We start from the raw sequence: 19,264 nt of genomic DNA, 5'->3' as shown, positions 1-19,264 counted from the left end.
CAGAGAAAAAAAGACATGTAAATAATTAAAACCAATACATACAATATGACAATTATTAAATGAGATGTTATCATTATGGGTCTTATTTTGTCCACTATACTGCTAAAGCTACTAGAAGCGAGTTCCCCCTCTTTTTTTCCTTCTCTTAATATTCAACCCATACTCTGTTAATGAACCTATCGTAGTGGATTAAGTTGACTTACATTGTTCAGCTTCTATTATAGTGTATGTCTTTATTGAGGACTATGCGTGCAATGCAGCAACAGTGATGATGGAAGAAATAGTGTGGTAGTGGCAACAACGAATAGTGTAAATAATTGATATAAAAAGAGTAGTATAGATATTTTATGAGTAAAAATATGGACAAAATGGGTAGGACGTAGGTTTGGAATTACATAAATTTTATGTTATCTCATGCTCTCATTGGAAGACGGATCATCATTTTCAGTGACAGCATGATGAGTAACATAATGTTTAGAAAAAATTTATTAAATATTTGTGTTTCTTTTGCAAAGTCATTTCTTTGTAGTTTTGTTGAAAATTTGCTTAGTTTGAACATTTTTATTGTTTTTTTTTCTTGTGGCAACCTTAGAAAGGAAAAAATTGTCCCTCCATCCCGTAAAATAATAAATAGTAGTAAAGTTGATCTGTCATATTTTACATTTAACCACTAAATCTTTATATTAAATAAAAGAGGATTGTTGTGACATCATCATTCCATAAATATTGCTCATTTGTCACATCCAAATTATTTCTTAATATTAAGTTTGTTTTTTTATGATGCCATAAACACTCTTATTCTTAAAATTTATTGCATTTTTATTTTTGTTATTTTATAAAAATATTTTTAGAGATATATATTTTTTAATTTTTTTAGAAAAATTATTACATCTATTCAGTTGTTTTTATCTCATTCCCAATGTTAAGAAACCATGATAATACTAATGTGATAACATGATATCTTTAATTGCTAACAGATATGGGCATTAGTTCCCTACATTGACTTTGCCTTCTTTTCTTTGCCTTTAATGGACGTGGCTTTCATTGAAAGTCATTTGATGTTACTTTTTTAAAAAATGTATTTCTTGATACAGGAGTATGTTCGTCGACCTGGTCGAGCCAAAGTATTTGACGAACTTTATTTTTAAATTAATGATGATATTCAGTTGTTTCAAGATCGTCTCGTCGAATTCAACTGGATTTTTCAACGGATTCGTTGACAGAAAGAGAATCTTGATCATGTCTACCTTAAGTTATAATATATTATTTCATATTATTGGTTTATTTATTTTAAGTACTTATGTTTCGTGATCGTCTATTACACCTTATTGGGTGTTAAATAAACTATGTTATTTTACTAATTATTCCATGTAATAAACTTTTATGTTTTTTTTTTTTAGATGTCAATATATCATGATAATTTTTACGGATTAACACAAATGTTTGATTTGCAATTATCGTCGTCCCCTCATCTCGCATGTTTTGTATGTGATCACCGTAAAGCCGCCGCAACGCGCGGGCACTAGGCTAGTAAAATTGTGATACATATTCTCCTTTTATTATTTAGAGTAAATTTCGTATTTCCTCTCTTTAACCTATCTATATTTAATAAAACAAAACACTTTGTTTTCTTAAACTTTCTATTCTAACCTTGATAAAACTAAAAATACCATTCTCTTTTATATATTAATTTAAACATCTCCATTTAATATACCTATGATACTATTAATGAAATAATTTACAATATAGATCTCTCAACACTTAATATAACTACAATAGCACATTTAACATCAATTAATTTTACATTTATTATCATCGTTGCCCCCATTACCGCCCCCACCACCGTCACCACCACCACCTCCGCCATCACTATCCTCATCGACGCCACATTACACAGACATAAGTTTAATATATTAAATATACCCCAGTCAAATTTAAAATATCAAATTTTCACAACCTTATTTTAGAAATATCACATATCCCCAAATAATTATGTAATTACCTTTAAATGTTAGAAAATCATTAATTATTGTTTTTAAATTTGTAATAACTAGTATACACTCTCAATAATGGCAGATACTCACTAATTTTCATTCCTATAGCGTATATGGTTGAATATTTAAACTTCAAACGTGTATTTAATTGCTTGCAACATCTGCGTCATTATATTTGATCATAATAACATAGGTTCTTATTCATATTTCACTCATTACAGAACTTGATCGAAATCTTTTTTGAAGCACATTTTTCTGCACGTTTTGAACCAAGCCTGGTTTTGCCCATTATCCACGTCTAGACAAAAGACATCATTGTTTGTAAGAACCACGGATACAATAAAGCAAGTACGTCTCATAATGCATAATGTGTCATCATCTTGTAGTTTCTTCGATAAAGCAGCTTTTTAGTTACAACCAGCTCATGTCAAAGGATCCACCAACCCGTGGAAGCTTTGCATAGGGACCCAAGTCGAGGAACTGAACTCTATTTACTTAAACTGCTTCCGATATGGTCCTCATGTATCATTTTCAGGGCTGCCACCACTTGTCAAGCATTTTGTTCGTGCTGTAAGGTAAACTATCATGGAAATAAAGATTAACAAGTTTGAGATCCTACCAGTATCACTCAACCGTTTTAACACCCTTACTGTGATTTTCTGGATCCCGTTAATAGTTTCAAAATATATATATAGAAGATAAATTTCATTTTAAAATGTCATTATGTCCTTTCTATAAACCAACATTTGAGATCATAACCTACAAATGTAAGTAAATTCTACATAGTAAGTAAAATTGACTTTTTTTTTTCTACATGAAAACATCAAAAATAACAACTAACAAAAAAAAAAGAATTCTGTTTTTTCTTTTTAAATTTTCAATTTTAATTGTTCATTTCATTAAATGTATGTTTTTTTTTTTTTCTTTAACAATCTTGAATTTGTTTTTCCTACATATCTTTTTGAAGTAAAATTTTAAGTATATTACTTGCAGAATATATTTCAAATTTTGGTTTTGATTATTGACGATTAAAATAAAAGTTATTTAAAACAAACAATTATATCCCATAACTTTAGCTGAATTTAAGAATTTAAAATAACTTTCGTATAATTTTATTTTTAAGTAACGAGTTAATAACTAGTAATAATTAATAGTTACTATTTAATATCCAAAACATCACAATAAGTCAATAACATTCAATAATTGAACAAGAAATGTTTCATTGACGGATACTGTTTATTATTGACCCAGCTGAAACATATGCCTTTTATGTGCAAAATACATAATGCGATTGTAGCTTGTTTCATGGTTGTACGCCCCAGTTAAAATAATTAATGCCACACTAGCTTGTTACTTGATGTCCAACAACCTATTATCTATATTATATTATAAAGCAAATTCCTTCTAGATTTTCAACATTAAATTGAAATTTTCAATATTGATTTTAAGTACATCCTTAAAATACCCCTCTCATCTATTCTATATTTATCTAAAATAACCATAATACGCTTTCTCTTTACTCAAATCTCAACCAATCATCTTTTTTGTCTCTCATCCATAAATCATTTATTCCTCCAATTCATTCAAAATCTTTTATCTCAAAAATCATACGTCGATAAATTATAAAAATTGTATGGGTGTTCTTAAAATTTCATGCTCTTTCATTAGAAATGTCATTCGATATACTTTCGACGAATTTTTAAATCCGAGGGCGGAGGCCGTAGGCATTTGACTATCACACTCTCTGACCAAGCTATCACCCCTACCATCTCACCGCCGCAACGCGCAGGTACTTACTCTCGTTTTATTTTAAAAGTGTACTGTTCTTTGTAGAAAATGTTTAGATAATTTGAAAGGGGGAATAACAATTTTCAACCTTGACTAAATCATATCGAACATTAATTAAATAGATTTTTCAATCGGCTGATTACAACTTACAAAGGTGTTCGATAATTTTGATCCAGTCTCAATACCACTCTTACTCATTATTACTACTATCACAAAGTAATGAACGTAAAGGCATTCAACCAGATCGTATGTTTTGTTTTTTTAGATTATGATCATTGTAAAAGATAAAGGGATGGGTGATGAGGACAATATTGCCATTTAAATTTAATTTTTGTAAGAAATTCACTTTTTTTTTTAAAAATTAAGTCGGCGACATAAGGGAAACCTAACCGTATAATAGTGAAGTCTTGCACGTATCTTAGACAACGAGATGTTGACCATGAGCCGTTACAAGTATTCGAAAGAAAAATCCTCAAGACTTGTCATTCCTAAGGATCGAACTCAAGACCTTAGGTAAAACTTAGGATGTCTCTGACCAATTGAACTGTCGTTAACCAGTTAGGTTTTTTCAATGTAAAAATCATTACCCATAATAATTAGGCAATTTAATAAAAGGTTTGACGTTAAAGTGTCGTCATGATCAGTATAGACGCCCTAGTGACGGATTACTTCAATATGTTCAGGTTTTCTAACCAGGTTGAAAACATAACTCGAATAGGTATTGTCATTACAACGTTTACATACATATAAATCAACTTTGTTAATACAAACTCATATTTAGAATTAGCGATTCCAAATTTCCACCCCTAAATTGTTACGATTATTCTTTTTTCTCTTTCACTCTATATCGATTGAAAAGTAATCAACCAAGAATAGAATTACAATGATATGAAAAGAAGAGGATTTTTAAGCCATTCGGCCCACTGAATAGAACACTTTCTAAAACGAGAACTATACCATATGTACGAATACAAGACAATCGAATCAAATAAGAGCACGTCTCTCTTCTTCATAGGGTTGAAAATTGTGTCATTTCGATATCACCGTATACGAGAGTAAGTACCCGCGCGTTGCGGCGGTGAGATGGTGAGGGTGGTAGCTAGGTTAGAGAGTGTGATAGTCAAATGCCTACGGCCCCCGCCCTCGGATTTAAAAATTCGTCGAAAGTATATCGAATGACATTTCTAATGAAAGAGCATGAAATTTTAAGAACACCCATACAATTTTTATAATTTATCGACGTATGATTTTTGAGATAAAAGATTTTGAATGAATTGGAGGAATAAATGATTTATGGAGGAGAGAGAAAAAAGATGATTGGTTGAGATTTGAAGAGAGAGAAAGGGTATTATGGTTATTTTAGATAAATATAGAATAGATGAGAGGGGTATTTTGGGGATGTACTTAAAATCAATATTGAAAATTTCAACTCAATGTTGAAAATCTAGAAGGGAATCTGCTTTATAATATAGTATATCACCGTATATATAAGCACCGTATATATACGATGGTCTTTTGAAGTGGGATTCATTTCCATATGTTGGGTAAAGTCGATCCGAGTAGTATCCGTAGGAATTTCAACATCAAGCCACTATGAAATAGAGTACCAAACATCACGTTTTGTGTGTTTTCGAAGTCTTCATCACACGATGGGCGGCAAATAATAGTCAATACCTTTACAACACAAATTCAGCCTAGTCGGCAATCATTCCAATAACAATCTCCAAACAAAAATATTTACCTTAGCCGGACAGGACGTATGTATGGATTCCATCTAGCTAGTAGGCATTGAATTGAAGCATTTGGAAAGGAGCACCGATCAAAAAACTTTCTCACCCCAAAATAGCCACATCAAAAAATCATCTTTAGAATTCAAATTGATCCCAAATCAAAAGCACAAGAGAGATCAAAACTAGGCACTTCCAGTGCCATATCCCGAATATCTTGTCGCCAATTCCACTTACCCAGCTTGGACCCCATCCCATCTTTCTGAAACGAACAGTCTAAATAGTACGGAGTATTTTTAAAACACATGTATGCTCGGAATCAAAATTAATGAACATGTTGGCTCAGCATTACAAAATATCCAAAAATAAATAAATAAATAATCTCAACCAAAAGTATACACATAGACAAAGGTACCTGACCTGCCTAGCTAATACAAAATAATTCAGGGAAATTTACTTAAATGTCCAAATAAAGAGTACTAGTTCTTGAAATGGACTACTATATGAAAATATTTCCAATTTAGACAAATAAACCTTGGAGCACAGTATTAAAACTCACGGATATAACTGAACCAATCACGATATGACATATGTCATTCTTTTCCCTTTCCTCTCTTTAACTTTTCCAGATTTCCCCCTTTTTTTTTCTTCTCGTTTTTCTCTTCTTTTTGTCTTCCCCTCTTCCTTAATAAAAAAGAAAAGACAAAATGTTTGGGTCAGTTTGAATTCTCTTCTTAAATAACAAAATGTTAGTTTGAATTCTCTTCTTAAATAACAAAATGTTTGGGTCAGTTTGAATTCTCTTCTTAAATAACAAAATTTGGGGTTTCTTAAATAACAAAATGTCTTCCCCAAATCACCCGTTTTCCTTAATAAAAATGTTTGGGGTTTCTATCAAGCTAAAAGTGATTAATCTCCTATTTCAAGCTGTGTATACGACAACAACATGGAGGTCAAGTTATAATCGATGAAAAATATTGGTCACCTAATTAGTTGACGCATGATCAACACATGCATAGTCCCTTTTTCTGAATTATGTTATGCCTTAGATTACAAAGACAACATCCATACATAAGTAAACTTTTGGTGTCTTCGAACCCATTTGATGAACCCATTTTCACATTTTGAATTATGCAATATATATACGCCTTAGTAGTGGCTAATGTTAACTGCGTGTTGGTCTATCATGTGGGATGTGTGTGCTATATATATCATATATGAACCATTTTCCGAAGCTTTATGTCATGGGTTCATTAAAATTGAACCAACACTGAGGGTATTATAAGTTTGACTCCTTGAATGGGATACAGTTTTGGGATAACAATTATGATATATGAATCTGCAGCGGGATAGATAATACATAATTATATATGCTTTATGCTTTCACAAATTTTTATATTATACGTGTGATAATCACAATAAATTACCAACGATGAGTTAGCCTAGTGGTAAGGAAAACATTTATTGACCTTAAGGTCTGAAGTTCTATCCCCGTTTGGCACGAAAAATAATTCTTTTAAGGTACCCGTTACTAATGTCTAGGCTCACATAGTCACATGTGAAGTTTAAATATGCAGATTCGATCCTTCGAGGTACCCTGATCATGTGAGGAATAGGATTGAGGTCATACTAGCATCATATGGCTGACACGGGGTGAGCCAATAGGTATCCAATTGTAATACCAGGACCAGGATTTCCTCCATTACTTTTTTGTTTTAATCACAATAGAAACAAGAAGAAAAACTGTTGATTTGGGGGAAAGAAGATGGGGGATCAAGTTTGGGTCACTAGCTTAGAAAAAAAAAAGAAAGGAGAAAGAAAAGGGTAACATATATGTGTCATATCGTGAATACCCAATTATATCCGTGAGTTTTGATATTGTGCTCCAAGGTTTATTTGTCTAAAAATTGGAAGTATTTCAAATAACTCAACTAGTCCTCTCTATTTGGACATCTAAGTAAATTTCCCAATAATCTAAGTTGCATTAAATAATAACGAACTTAACTACAGGAGTTCCATCTAGAAATCATTTGCTTAGGTTCAGGTAATTAGTGAGGTAACATAGACATGATTATATAAAGAAGTTAGTCTTATGTTTGAATTTGTGCGTATGTTTACCTTTGCTAATAATGTTCCTAAACATGTCTGTTGAATTAAAACCAACCGATACATAAATAACAATATTAATGATGGTGTTGTTTTATATAAGTCATATCAAGCAACTCCATCGAAATCGACTTATATATATACATACAATATTTAGTAGTTTAATTACAATTGACGTTGACAATTACGTCTGAGTTTTATTATTAGGATAACCTTTTAAAAGTTCAAAGTTAGTTATATTAACTGATATTACATATTTGTTTTAGTAGTAACACCAATTAAAAAAAATACATTATTTTAAAACTAAATTACACTACATAAATCAAGACCCGTAACCCGGGCTAATTTTTATTTGATGTAGTTTTGCCTATGGCTGAAGCCTAAACTTTCCTTATATATGTCATCACTACTTCCCATTTAGTAATTTGGCAACGTTCGAATCTATGACGGCAACCCAACTCAATATCAGTTGTATACGATTTCAAAGTTCAACATTTTTCCAACGTAAGAGAAGTTTATGAATGAATAATTAATTTTAATGCAACATTAATTTTACAGCAACGAGATGGATTTAGAGGACACAAAAGTAGTATGCTTAGAATATATTGAAGAAGTCAATGATTGTAGAGAAGTTGGACATGAAGAATATGATAGAACCGATCACCGATAAATCAAACCGCATTTTGAAATAAAGAGAGAAAGTCGGTGTTAATTAGTGTGTGTATAAAACTCATTTGTGTTTGATTTAAGAGTTGATTTATTGAGGTTCATTGTGATTATAAAACTCATTAAGTTGGTGTTAGTGTGTATTATACCCTTTAAATTTAAAACCATAATAATGTGGCCTTAAGTTAAATAATCACAGTGACTCATCTAATCCATTTTTCCTACTAATTATAACAAACGAACCTTTAATGGATGACATAGATAATAAATATGATACTTCTGTTTGTGGCGATTATGAAGAATTTTCAGGAAAATGCGTAAAAACCGCAAAAGGACATTCGGTCTTCTTCTTAATTCATTTTTATTCGAGTTTCCATTTATCCTTTTAACTTCAAAGAGGAAAAGAACGTATCTAAAGTTTTTAGTAATAATAATAATAATAATAATATAATAATAATAATAATATAATAATAATAATAATAATAAATAATAATAATAATATAATAATAATAATAATATAATAATAATAATAATAATAATAATAATAATAATAATAATAATAATAATAATAATAATAATAATAATAATAATAATAATAATATAATAATAATAATAATAATAATAATAATAATAATAATAATAATAATAATAATAATAATAATAATAATAATATAATAATAATAATATAATATATAATAATAATAATATAATAATAATAATAATAATATAATATAATAATAATAATAATAATAATAATAATAATAATAATAATAATAAATAATAATAATAATAATAATAATAATAATAATAATAATAATAATAATATAATAATAATAATAATAATAATAATAATAATAATAATAATAATAATAATAATAATAATAATAATAATAATAATAATAATATATAATAATAATAATAATAATAATAATAATAATAATAATAATATAATAATAATAATAATAATAATAATAATAATAATAATAATAATAATAATAATAATAATAATAATAATAATAATAATAATAATAATAATAATAATAATAATAATAATAATAATAATAATAATATAATAATAAATAATAATAATAATAATAATAATATAATAATAATAATAATAATAATAATAATAATAATAATAATAATAATAATAAATAATAATAATAATATAATAATATAATAATAATAATAATAATAATAATATAATAATAATAATAATAATAATAATAATAATAATAATAATAATAATAATATAATAATAATAATAATAATAATAATAATAATAATAATAATAATAATAATAAATAATAATAATAATAATAATAATAATAATAATAATAATAATAATAATAATAATAATATAATAATAATAATAATAATAATAATAATATAATAATAATAATAATATAATAATAATAATAATAATAATAATAATAATAATAATAATAATAATAATAATAATAATAATAATAATAACAACACTCTTTAATTAGCTAGTAAACTTGGAGTTAAGGATTTATGTGGGTGTGGTGTGCCGAGCACTAGAAGGAAGAAAGCCAATATCAAACTTTAATTAACAATAATAATTATTATTATAGTACCATCATCTAATGATATTTCAAGTGAGGCATGTTTGGGTATGTGTTGTGAGTAAAGGAAGACAAAGAAGAAAGGTAGAATTGCCTAGTAAAGTTTTTTATTTAGCTTCAACTATTGTTTGAGGCATAATTTCTTTACGTTGTTACTTGAAATTAGGGCACTTAAGATAGTAATTTGAGGATTTTTAGTAGTACTACCATTGAGTGGTAATGTTACCAATTATGTTGTTTGGCTATCAATATTCATTCGTTAAAAACGATACTGTAAATGGTGCAAATGTTTGAAAGAACGTGAGAATAAAATAATATAATGAGTTGAAATTTGATGATTAATGAGCCACACACCTGAGTTATTGAATTGAACCGTGTTGGTAAACTACCAAAGACGAAAGTTAGATTAGAAGTCTAATTATATTATGATTTGAATTTTGATAGGTCAATTGATATTGTGAATTGATATACTCAATAACCACTTACTTACGCTTTAATTGTTCCAAATTTTATAAACCCAAAGGAAGATTGATCAGAAGTTTTGGTGTGTAAAAGTTGCTTTTTTGGAGGTGATAACATCTTAGGACATAGTCATGATCATATGGGTCAGTAATTTTGTACACTTATATTTTTGGTATTCATGTATGTTCACAATCGATCTATATTTTTAATGAAGCCATTTTAAGATGGTTTATATTTCAAATATATAAGATGGTTTATGTGTGATACGAAGATTGATCATGAAGAATTTGGTTCCATATTAGGAGATGCCAGCGTGTTGCAATGGTAGTTTGTCGGTAATAACAACGAATAGTGTAAGTTATTGATTTATGATGAAGAAGTGTCGTTATTTTACAATTAAAAGAGTTGATTATTGTAAATTAATTTACTTAAGAGTATTATAAGTATATTAAGTTAATAACATTTTAATTATATTAAATCAATTTTTTAAGAAATGAAAGGCAGTAAAATACTTTATTTATTAGTATAAACGATAAATGGATGAGAATAAGGTACAAACGAAAGAGAAGCTGAAATTTATAACTGTTATTTCATATTATATAGAAGAAAAAAAGAAAGTTTAACATGTTATTACATATTATCAGGTCAAATAAGTTTAATCACGTAAAAAAAAATAAATTTATGGGATATATTTATCATTAAAAAGTTTAATGTGTAACAAAGTAAAAATACGTTAATGATCTACTAATGTCTCGAGTTCGAGACATGGGAATGATATTTGAAGGAATTTCACAATAAAGTCATCCAGTGAAGCAGGTTTGAGTCTTGTAGAGGGGACATAGTTTTATCCCAATTAAATGTCGTGCCTTCAGGCGGTTTGGTTGAGAGTTTTTCCTCCTACTAGGTATTGAGGGTGTGGGGGCTCTCTAGCACGGACCCGGTTAAGACAACGTAAGTTAGATCCCATGTTGCGAGTGAATGATCCACGCCTTTTTTAAAAAAAAAATTAAGCTTTTTTTTATTAGTAATTACTATCTTTATTTTACTTTTTTTTAGACAACTTCTAAACTTTTATATTTATAATTATTATATTATATTTTTAATTAGAGACTAATAAACAAAAGTTACTAAACATTTTAAAAAGAATATACTTAGCAATTGTTAATCAAAATTAACTCAAAAAACTTTTAAACAAAAAACTACTACTATTGATATAATTCCCAATTATGACATGCGCGGTCAAGAAGTCAAACCTTGTTATAAAGGGGCAAATGTAGCACTCTCACTCTCACTCTCGCTCTATCACTCTCACTCTCACCCCCCAATTCTCTCCCGGATTTTCGCTTTCCACCTAATTTTCTTGTTTTCCGACGCTAGGTATCTCATCTATCTCTTGCCTTGATTTATATGTTATTTGTTTACACAGCATTGCCCTATTTTTATTTTTATTTTAATTGTTTTATTGTAGTTGTTCATCTCTTACTTGTAACGAAGATAATTGAGTATGTGAAAATCAAATGAATAGATTAGGCTTCTCATATGTATGTGAAAATCAAATGACGCTATTGTGAAAATCGAATGAATAGATTAGGCTTCTTATATGTATGTGGAGAAAATGCCAAAAAAATAACAAAAAAAATAGATCAAAATTTAGTTGGTGGAGAAGAAGACAATGGTTTTGTGTGAATAAAAGGATCAAAGTGAATGCGATAATTGTCTGTGTATGTATTTGCATGTTTTAGGTGATTTATATGAACTCTTAATTCAGAGTTTGTGACATGCATTTAATAAGTTAATAACATCAAATGTGGCTAATATGTTTGATAATGATGAGTGGAAGTGGCGAGCTGAGTGAATTGATCATTACGCGTTTTTAACATTGCTTTGATTATGTATTTGATTTTGCCTTTTGTTATGTCACTTGCTTGGTGTAAGAGTAATAAAAAAATAAATAGAGATTGAAAGGTTCTATTTTCTTAGCGAGACTACTGTAATTGTGTGTGCATGATTAGTCATTGCAGAATTATCCAAATTTATAGCAAATTTTGCGGCAGAAAGTTTTGCATTGAGAAAGAATAAGTGTTAATTCTATGATGGTTAATATACATGTGTTACATTAGGTGTCATATATTCTCACAACAGGTGTCATGTGTTTGTAAAAAAATTGTGATACACACATTTAGATTGTTACTCATGCTTCTTGTTCAGTTATTTTAGTTTTATAGTTTGTCTTTTGTATTTGCAAACATAGACATTGTTGTTTCTCTTTATCACTTGTAGTAAATGTATATAAGACAACTGGCCTAAAATTTCAAAAACAGAACCATGTAATCCAAGTCCGGTATTGATAGAGTGGTGTGGAAACAAAATGATCATAAGGATGTAGAGTTTATGGGAGGATTATCGGGAGAACGTTGTGGAATTACATTGGAGCAAGCTTGTTGGTTTTCACAAGGTACACCTAGTCACATGTTTATCATGTGGATGGTTGTGCGAGGAAAGCTTGCAGACTCAAGATTTATTAGCTAAATTTCTCATTGCAGTAAAAACACTCTCCCTTTACTCCTCTTATCCTCCATTGCTTTACTAGTAATTCTGGTTGGAACTAGGGCATTAGATGGAACAGAGGTGACTGGTTAAGCTAACAAAGGCTGCTTGGCCATATTAGTCAATGGTGCAGGTTTAAACTGTCTTGGAGCATAACTAGTGGACTGCAAATTACCGCTTCCTAAAGATTTATTAGCAGAATTTTGCATTTTGGCTAAGGCATATGTTTCCTTCAATGTTTTGCGTTGGAAAAGTCTTATAGGGCACTTAATTTCAGGTTTTAATCCCTCTATGAATAAATTGATTGTATAATCTTCAGAGAGTGTTACCTTAGTAAGGAGTGCATCAAATTCATTACAGTAGTCATCTAATTCATCTTGTTGAATTAGTGTTTTGAGAGCTCCCATTGGATCCTCCACCAAGGTTGAGGAAAATCTGGCACTTACAGATCTCTCAGAATCAGACCACAGCATCTCTTCCATAGGTTTTCCATTGACCTTCATAAACCCTAAGTGCCATTGCAATGCTCTGCCATCCATATGCATTGCTGCATATCTACCTTGTTTGTTTCAGGAGTATCATCAATTGTAAAATAATGATCACATTTATATAACCAAGTTTCCACGTCATCACCATCAAATCTGGGAAATTCAAGCTTTGTGACCTTTCCAAATGATCCTCCTCTATCACCCTCACTTCTGGCCAATTGTTGGTTCTGTTTTTGTAAAAATTCAACATTCTGATGTAATGTATCCATGGCAGCTCGCCTAGATACAATAGTTTGTATCTGAGAAGCTAAATCTTTCTTTTTTTGTGCAAAATCCTTATGTGATTGAGCCAAATCCTTTTGAGATTCCGCCCAATGTTGGGCGTGAAGGCCTTCTTGGGCCTGTTTTATTAAATACGGCTCTTTTAGGTTTCCTTGGGGACCAAGTTTAATACCCTAGCTGTTCTCTTATATATATCCCTCTCTATTGTAATTCTATTGTCATACTGAGTATTAATAAAATCCCTAAGTTGCAGCCGTGGATTAGTTCACACATATTGTGTGAGATACCACGTTAATTCTCGTGTTGTTCTTTATTTATTTTTCTGTTTTGCTTCCGCTGTGCAACCTGTTCCTAACAAGTGGTATCAGAGCTAGGCTAGGGTTTCAGTGATCAGTTTTTCTTCAAAATCGATTGTGGCTGCTGCTGTTCGAATTATCTTAATTCGTTTGCTGCTGCTGCTGCTGTTCGGTTTTGATCTGTTCTGATTCTGTTTCTTGCTGATGCTGTTCACAACTGCTGCCGCTGCTGTTCTGTTGCGATTAGGGTTTTGCTCACCCTTGTTCGCCGCTGTGATCTTCTGTTTACTGCTGCTGTTAGCTACTGCATTGCTGTTTTTCTTCCTGTTCGATCTGAAACTGCTGTTGCAGCTACTGAAACATCTTGGCAGCCTCTACTAACCTCTTGTTCGCCGATTAGGTCTGAGAAATCTGTTCAAGATCCGATTGAGGTAATTCTGTTTGGTTGATTTGTTTGATTTTAGATCAGTTTTGGCGATTAGGGTTTCTGAATTTTGAGGGTTTTGGTGGTGATTGATTGATTGGAAGATATAAGGTTGTTGTTTGATTGGTTTTTTGTTTTGTTTGATTCTCATTGACGGGTGTTAATCAACTAAGTTGAAGCCGGGTAACTTTGGTTATTTATTATCGTTTGTCATTATGGCTGAAGACGGGAAGTTTGTGATTGAAAAGTTTGACGGTTCGGATTATAGTTGGTGGAAAATACAGATTGAAGCATTACTTGGTCAAAAGGATCTGGACATGGTTATTGGTAAAAAACCGGAGAAGAGGAATGAAGAACAGGCAGCTCTTTGGGATACGAAAGATAAGAAAGCGAGAGGGGTTTTTACACTGAGTTTGACTAAAAACGTGGCTTACAACATCATGTCTGAAACTACTGCCAGTGGTATGATGTCGGCGTTGTCAAACATGTATGAGAAACCGTCTGCTGCTAATAAGGTATTCTTGATGAGAGAGTTGTTTAATATGAGAATGAAAGAGGGGAGCTCAGTTACCGTGCACATAAACGATCTAAATTCTATTTTGACCAGATGACAATCTGTGGGAACGAATTTCGATGAAGAGACCAAGGCTATACTATTGCTATCTTCACTGCCTCATAGTTGGTCCAGGACTGTAAGTGCTGTTACAAGCTCGGTGGGAGCTGACGGGATGACTTTTGAAAAGATTCGCGACTTGGTACTGGGCGAAGATATTCGCCGAAGAAGTGCAAAGGGTGGGTCTTCTTCTGATTTGTTACATGTTGGCAGGGGAAGAAATAATAGCAGAGATAATGGGAGCAGCAAGGGTCAGGGCAGGAGCTCGTCTAGGGCTCGTCCGAGTGTGCGATGTTGGGACTGCAACGAGACTGGACATTACAGGAGTCCATGTCCGAATAAGAATTCTCCGAAAAAGAATTCTGATGGATTGAACACTGCAACAGCAAGCGACTCCGAAGATGATGTCTTGATGATGTGTGTTGAAAGCAGTGTGGATTCACGGGTCATGGATTCCGGTGCATCATTCCATGCTACCCATAGCAATGATTGCACGTGGAATGTTAAAAATGGCGATTTTGGCAAGGTTAGGCTGGGAAACGGTGAAATTCTTGATGTGACTGGCATGGGGTATTTGGATCTTCTTACTACTTTGGACACTACTTGGACTTTGTGTGACGTCAGGGTTATTCCGAGGCTTGAAACGAAGTTGATCTCCGTTGGGCAGTTGGATGAACAAGGTTTAAACGTTAAGTTTGGTGGTGGAAAGTGGAAGGTCGTTAAGGGAAATCTCGTGGTTGCTAGGGGTTTCAAGAAGGGGTCGTTGTATATGGTGTCTGTTCCGTCTGGGGAAATGACCACCCCTGTTAAGACGAACGCCAAAGTCGGGCTCGCCGATTCGGTAGTTAAATGAGTTCAGTCGACGGTAAAGAACTTTGGGACTCCAGGTAATCCGCTTGAGCGTATTCGGAAGTCTGAACGTGTACGGGAGTTTCGTGACAGTGGGAGTAGCTCGACACAGTCTGGAAATCTACGTTGGGTCCGGAAGACTAGGGATCCGAATGAAATCTCTCCTGAGAAGTTACCGTTAGTGGAGAGTGTTCCTCTGAGAGTCCCTGCATCTGATGGTTTGAGTCTATGGGAATCAGTTGGGATTGAGGATGAAAAGTCGGGGTCTGTTAAGACCGTGTTGGAGTTGGAGTCATCTGAGGCTCCAACGGGGCCCTCTGTTTGCTAACGAGTGGGGGTCCGCTGCAACTAGGTGTGCTATGGTTTGAAGTTTGGTTTGTTCGTTGAGCTGGACCTGTTCTTATGTTCCATGTGTTTTAGGATTACTTGTTCTGACCGGGATATTGTTTGAAAGGCGGGCTGAAGTTTTTTCGCAAGGCCTTCAAGTGGGAGATTGTTGGGCGTGAAGGCCTTCTTGGGCCTGTTTTATTAAATACGGCTCTTTTAGGTTTCCTTGGGGACCAAGTTTAATACCCTAGCTGTTCTCTTATATATATCCCTCTCTATTGTAATTCTATTGTCATACTGAGTATTAATAAAATCCCTAAGTTGCAGCCGTGGATTAGTTCACACATATTGTGTAAGATACCACGTTAATTCTCGTGTTGTTCTTTATTTATTTTTCTGTTTTGCGTCCGCTGCTGTTCCTAACACCCAATCCTTTTGAGATTGCGCCAAATCCTTCTGAATTCGCTCCAGATCATTGCCACGTGTTGCCGCCATTGATATGGACAGTTAGAGAAGAGAATCAACGGTTGATAAATGATTGGAAATTGGTGAAATAGGTGTCACCGTAGAATATGATCTCGCCGGAGACGATGACGGAATCAAGTTCGCCAGAACTATTACTTTCTTACAATGATAGCCGCTCCTAATGACTCCTATCAGACTTATGAAAATATTACAGAATGACCCCCTGAACTATTACTTTCTTACAATACTGACTCAAATCCTTTTTTTGTATATTATTGTATATTAATACTATTTTGCTCAGTAACAACCTTGTACTTGGAGACCACCCTTGGCATCTATCTGTAAACCTTTTATTTTCAATCAATCAAATCAACTTAGGGTTCTATCAGCAAGTTTTCAAAGAAGGTGTGGGAAGAAATGCTAAAGAAGAGTTCGGTTTCAGGATTGAATGGTGATTGGGAGAACATTGTGACCATAATGTCATCAAAGTCTAAGAGTAATGCAGTAGCTAATGTTGTGGGAAGGCTAATTTTGGGAGCGAATAGAAGAATGTTTGTGGTGAGGAAAGAACTGAGAATGCTGTTATTGAGAGTATATGGGAAGCTATAAAATTGAGGCTTATGGGGTTAAAGGTTAGGAAAACTGAACATGTTATTAGGAAATATGAGAAGTGGGCTATTCAGCCAAATATTGTAGGACAAAAGTAGGCTGAGTATGTCGGACGTGTGTTGTATGCATTAAGGGCTGAATAATGCTCTGCTCATGGTTGAATGGTTTAGGTTCTGTTCTGACCTGGAGAGGTGGAATTAGAAGGATGACTGTGTATAAGCTTTTGTATATGTAGTCATTAGAAAAGTATTTGAATTCTGTTGTTCTAGTTTGATAGAAGTAGTGGTATTAGCCTTGGAATGTTAAGGCTCATGTAAATATTAATTGTACAGCTTTCTTTGTACAAGTTCTCAGGATATTAACCTTTCAGTATTTTTTGTCAGTGTCTCTCATGGTAGGGAGTAGATCATCATCCAGCTTACAGTAAGTAAATTAATTGTTTTGGCAACACCTTGTTATAGTTATTGAATTGCTTTCTAATTATTTATTTATTTATTTTTGCAGCGACATTCCTATCGATGCTTCTCAGCACCACATATATGAGTAAGTTTAGACACTGCTTAATCACGATTTAGTTTTCTATGTACAGGAAACAACTTATAAAATACTTTTCTATAATTCTTTTTATAATTCTTTTAATCCAGGTTCATTGTAAGTAGATATTTGTCATTAACTTTCAATCTTATATTGTTTTATTTTCTTAATTGTTTTTTTTTTTTTTTTTTGCAGAGGTAGTGGTGGTTCCACTACCGGTTCTGGATCGGGCTCTGGCACTACTGTGGCTGTGGTTGCTGGTCCAGAGAGTGATCCTGCTGTGGTTGCTGGTCCAGAGAGTCATCCTGCTGTGGTTGTTGGTCGAGTGAGTCGTCATACTGTAGTTGCTGATCGAGTGAGTCGTCCTACTGTGGTTGGTGGTCCAGAGGGTGCTGTGGTTAATGGTCAGACAGAGAGTCCTCCCACTGACCCATTCACGTGAGTTATAAGCCTAGTTCAATACATGCTTCAACAAAAACCGAAGCCCAAAAGACCGAACTGGTTTTTGCTCAAAAGTCGGGTTAGAGCTTTTGAGTAAAAATTGGCTCTGTTTTCTGCCCCTCTACTTACATGTCTGTAATGTTATTATTTGTTAGATGTCTTAGCTTTAACGAACCGGTTTTTGGTCAAAAGTCGGGTTTGAGCTTTTGAGTAAAAACCGGCTCGGTTTCCAAGCCAAAACATGTAGAAAAACCGGTTCTGTGCACCTCACTTATAGCAGATGTTTTTACATGTCTGTAATATTTTTTATTTGTTAGACATTTGATTATGCTATATGAAATTAAATTTGAAGTTCATTCTGTTTTTTTTTCTTAAAGGCGAATTTCGTATATATGCAATAATAACACCTTAATTATATATTTACCCTATTAAAAAACTTCAAATTTATTCTATCATATGTGCCCAAATCAAAATCAAAGCTTATATTCTGTTTCATACTCTTAAATAGTTTATTTGTACCACTGATATGGTGACAATAAAACAATGGTGAGTTTCTTGGTGTCAAGAAGAGCAGAGTAGGGCAAATCCTCTTCTAAACAAAACATGTTTGTGTGTTACAAATAGCGTAAGCGAGTCTGCTGTTGGTCATATTTCCATAGGTTTTGCATTTCTTTGAGAAATATCAAAGGCTTCTAGGTAAAAACCTGATTTATGATTGTTTGAATTTACCCCGATTTGAATCTTACAGCTTTCTACCCTCATATCGATGTAGGCAACATTATCAAATCTTGAAAATGAATAGTAGACATATAATCGTTGGAATTTAACCCATAGAGAGTGAAGTTGGTTATGTTATACCCTTTGGAGCATGTGTAAGATCTAAATGATTTAAACATAAATATGAGCTTCATGTGATTAATAGGTGGACTAGCAAAAATGAATGTTAATTAGATTAGTAAAATGCTTCAATGATGGGTATGCTCTAATTAAAACTGGGTATATATGAATTTTAAAACTTAAAAGGGGTAAATATGTAATTCAGGTTTACTATGAAATT

The 19,264-nt window shown here is 32.1% G+C and overlaps 1 protein-coding gene across 1 annotated transcript; it reads left to right on the top strand.

Annotated features, from left to right (window-relative positions):
- Positions 1-11,600: 11,600 nt before the first annotated feature.
- LOC122606252 lies at positions 11,601-18,563 on the top strand. The gene is made up of 4 exons (XM_043779217.1): positions 11,601-11,709; positions 17,616-17,655; positions 17,737-17,775; positions 17,962-18,563. The coding sequence occupies exons 2-4, from the start codon at positions 17,624-17,626 to the stop codon at positions 18,206-18,208; spliced, it is 318 nt and encodes a 105-aa protein (XP_043635152.1). The 5' UTR covers positions 11,601-11,709; positions 17,616-17,623; the 3' UTR covers positions 18,209-18,563.
- Positions 18,564-19,264: the final 701 nt, after the last annotated feature.

This window comes from Erigeron canadensis, chromosome 6, assembly GCF_010389155.1.
Source record: "Erigeron canadensis isolate Cc75 chromosome 6, C_canadensis_v1, whole genome shotgun sequence".
Classification (NCBI taxonomy): Eukaryota; Viridiplantae; Streptophyta; class Magnoliopsida; order Asterales; family Asteraceae; genus Erigeron; species Erigeron canadensis.
The sequence above is the reverse complement of the archived record's forward strand: the minus strand, read 5'-3'. Positions and strand labels throughout refer to the sequence as shown.

Bases quoted from the DNA above. Each gene is read 5' to 3' on its own strand.
- LOC122606252 (XM_043779217.1), top strand. From the start codon at position 17,624: ATGGTAGGGAGTAGATCATCATCCAGCTTACA. The intron at 17,656-17,736 runs GTAAGTAAATTA...TTATTTTTGCAG, and splicing joins AGATCATCATCCAGCTTACA to CGACATTCCTATCGATGCTT. The intron at 17,776-17,961 runs GTAAGTTTAGAC...TTTTTTTTGCAG, and splicing joins TCTCAGCACCACATATATGA to AGGTAGTGGTGGTTCCACTA.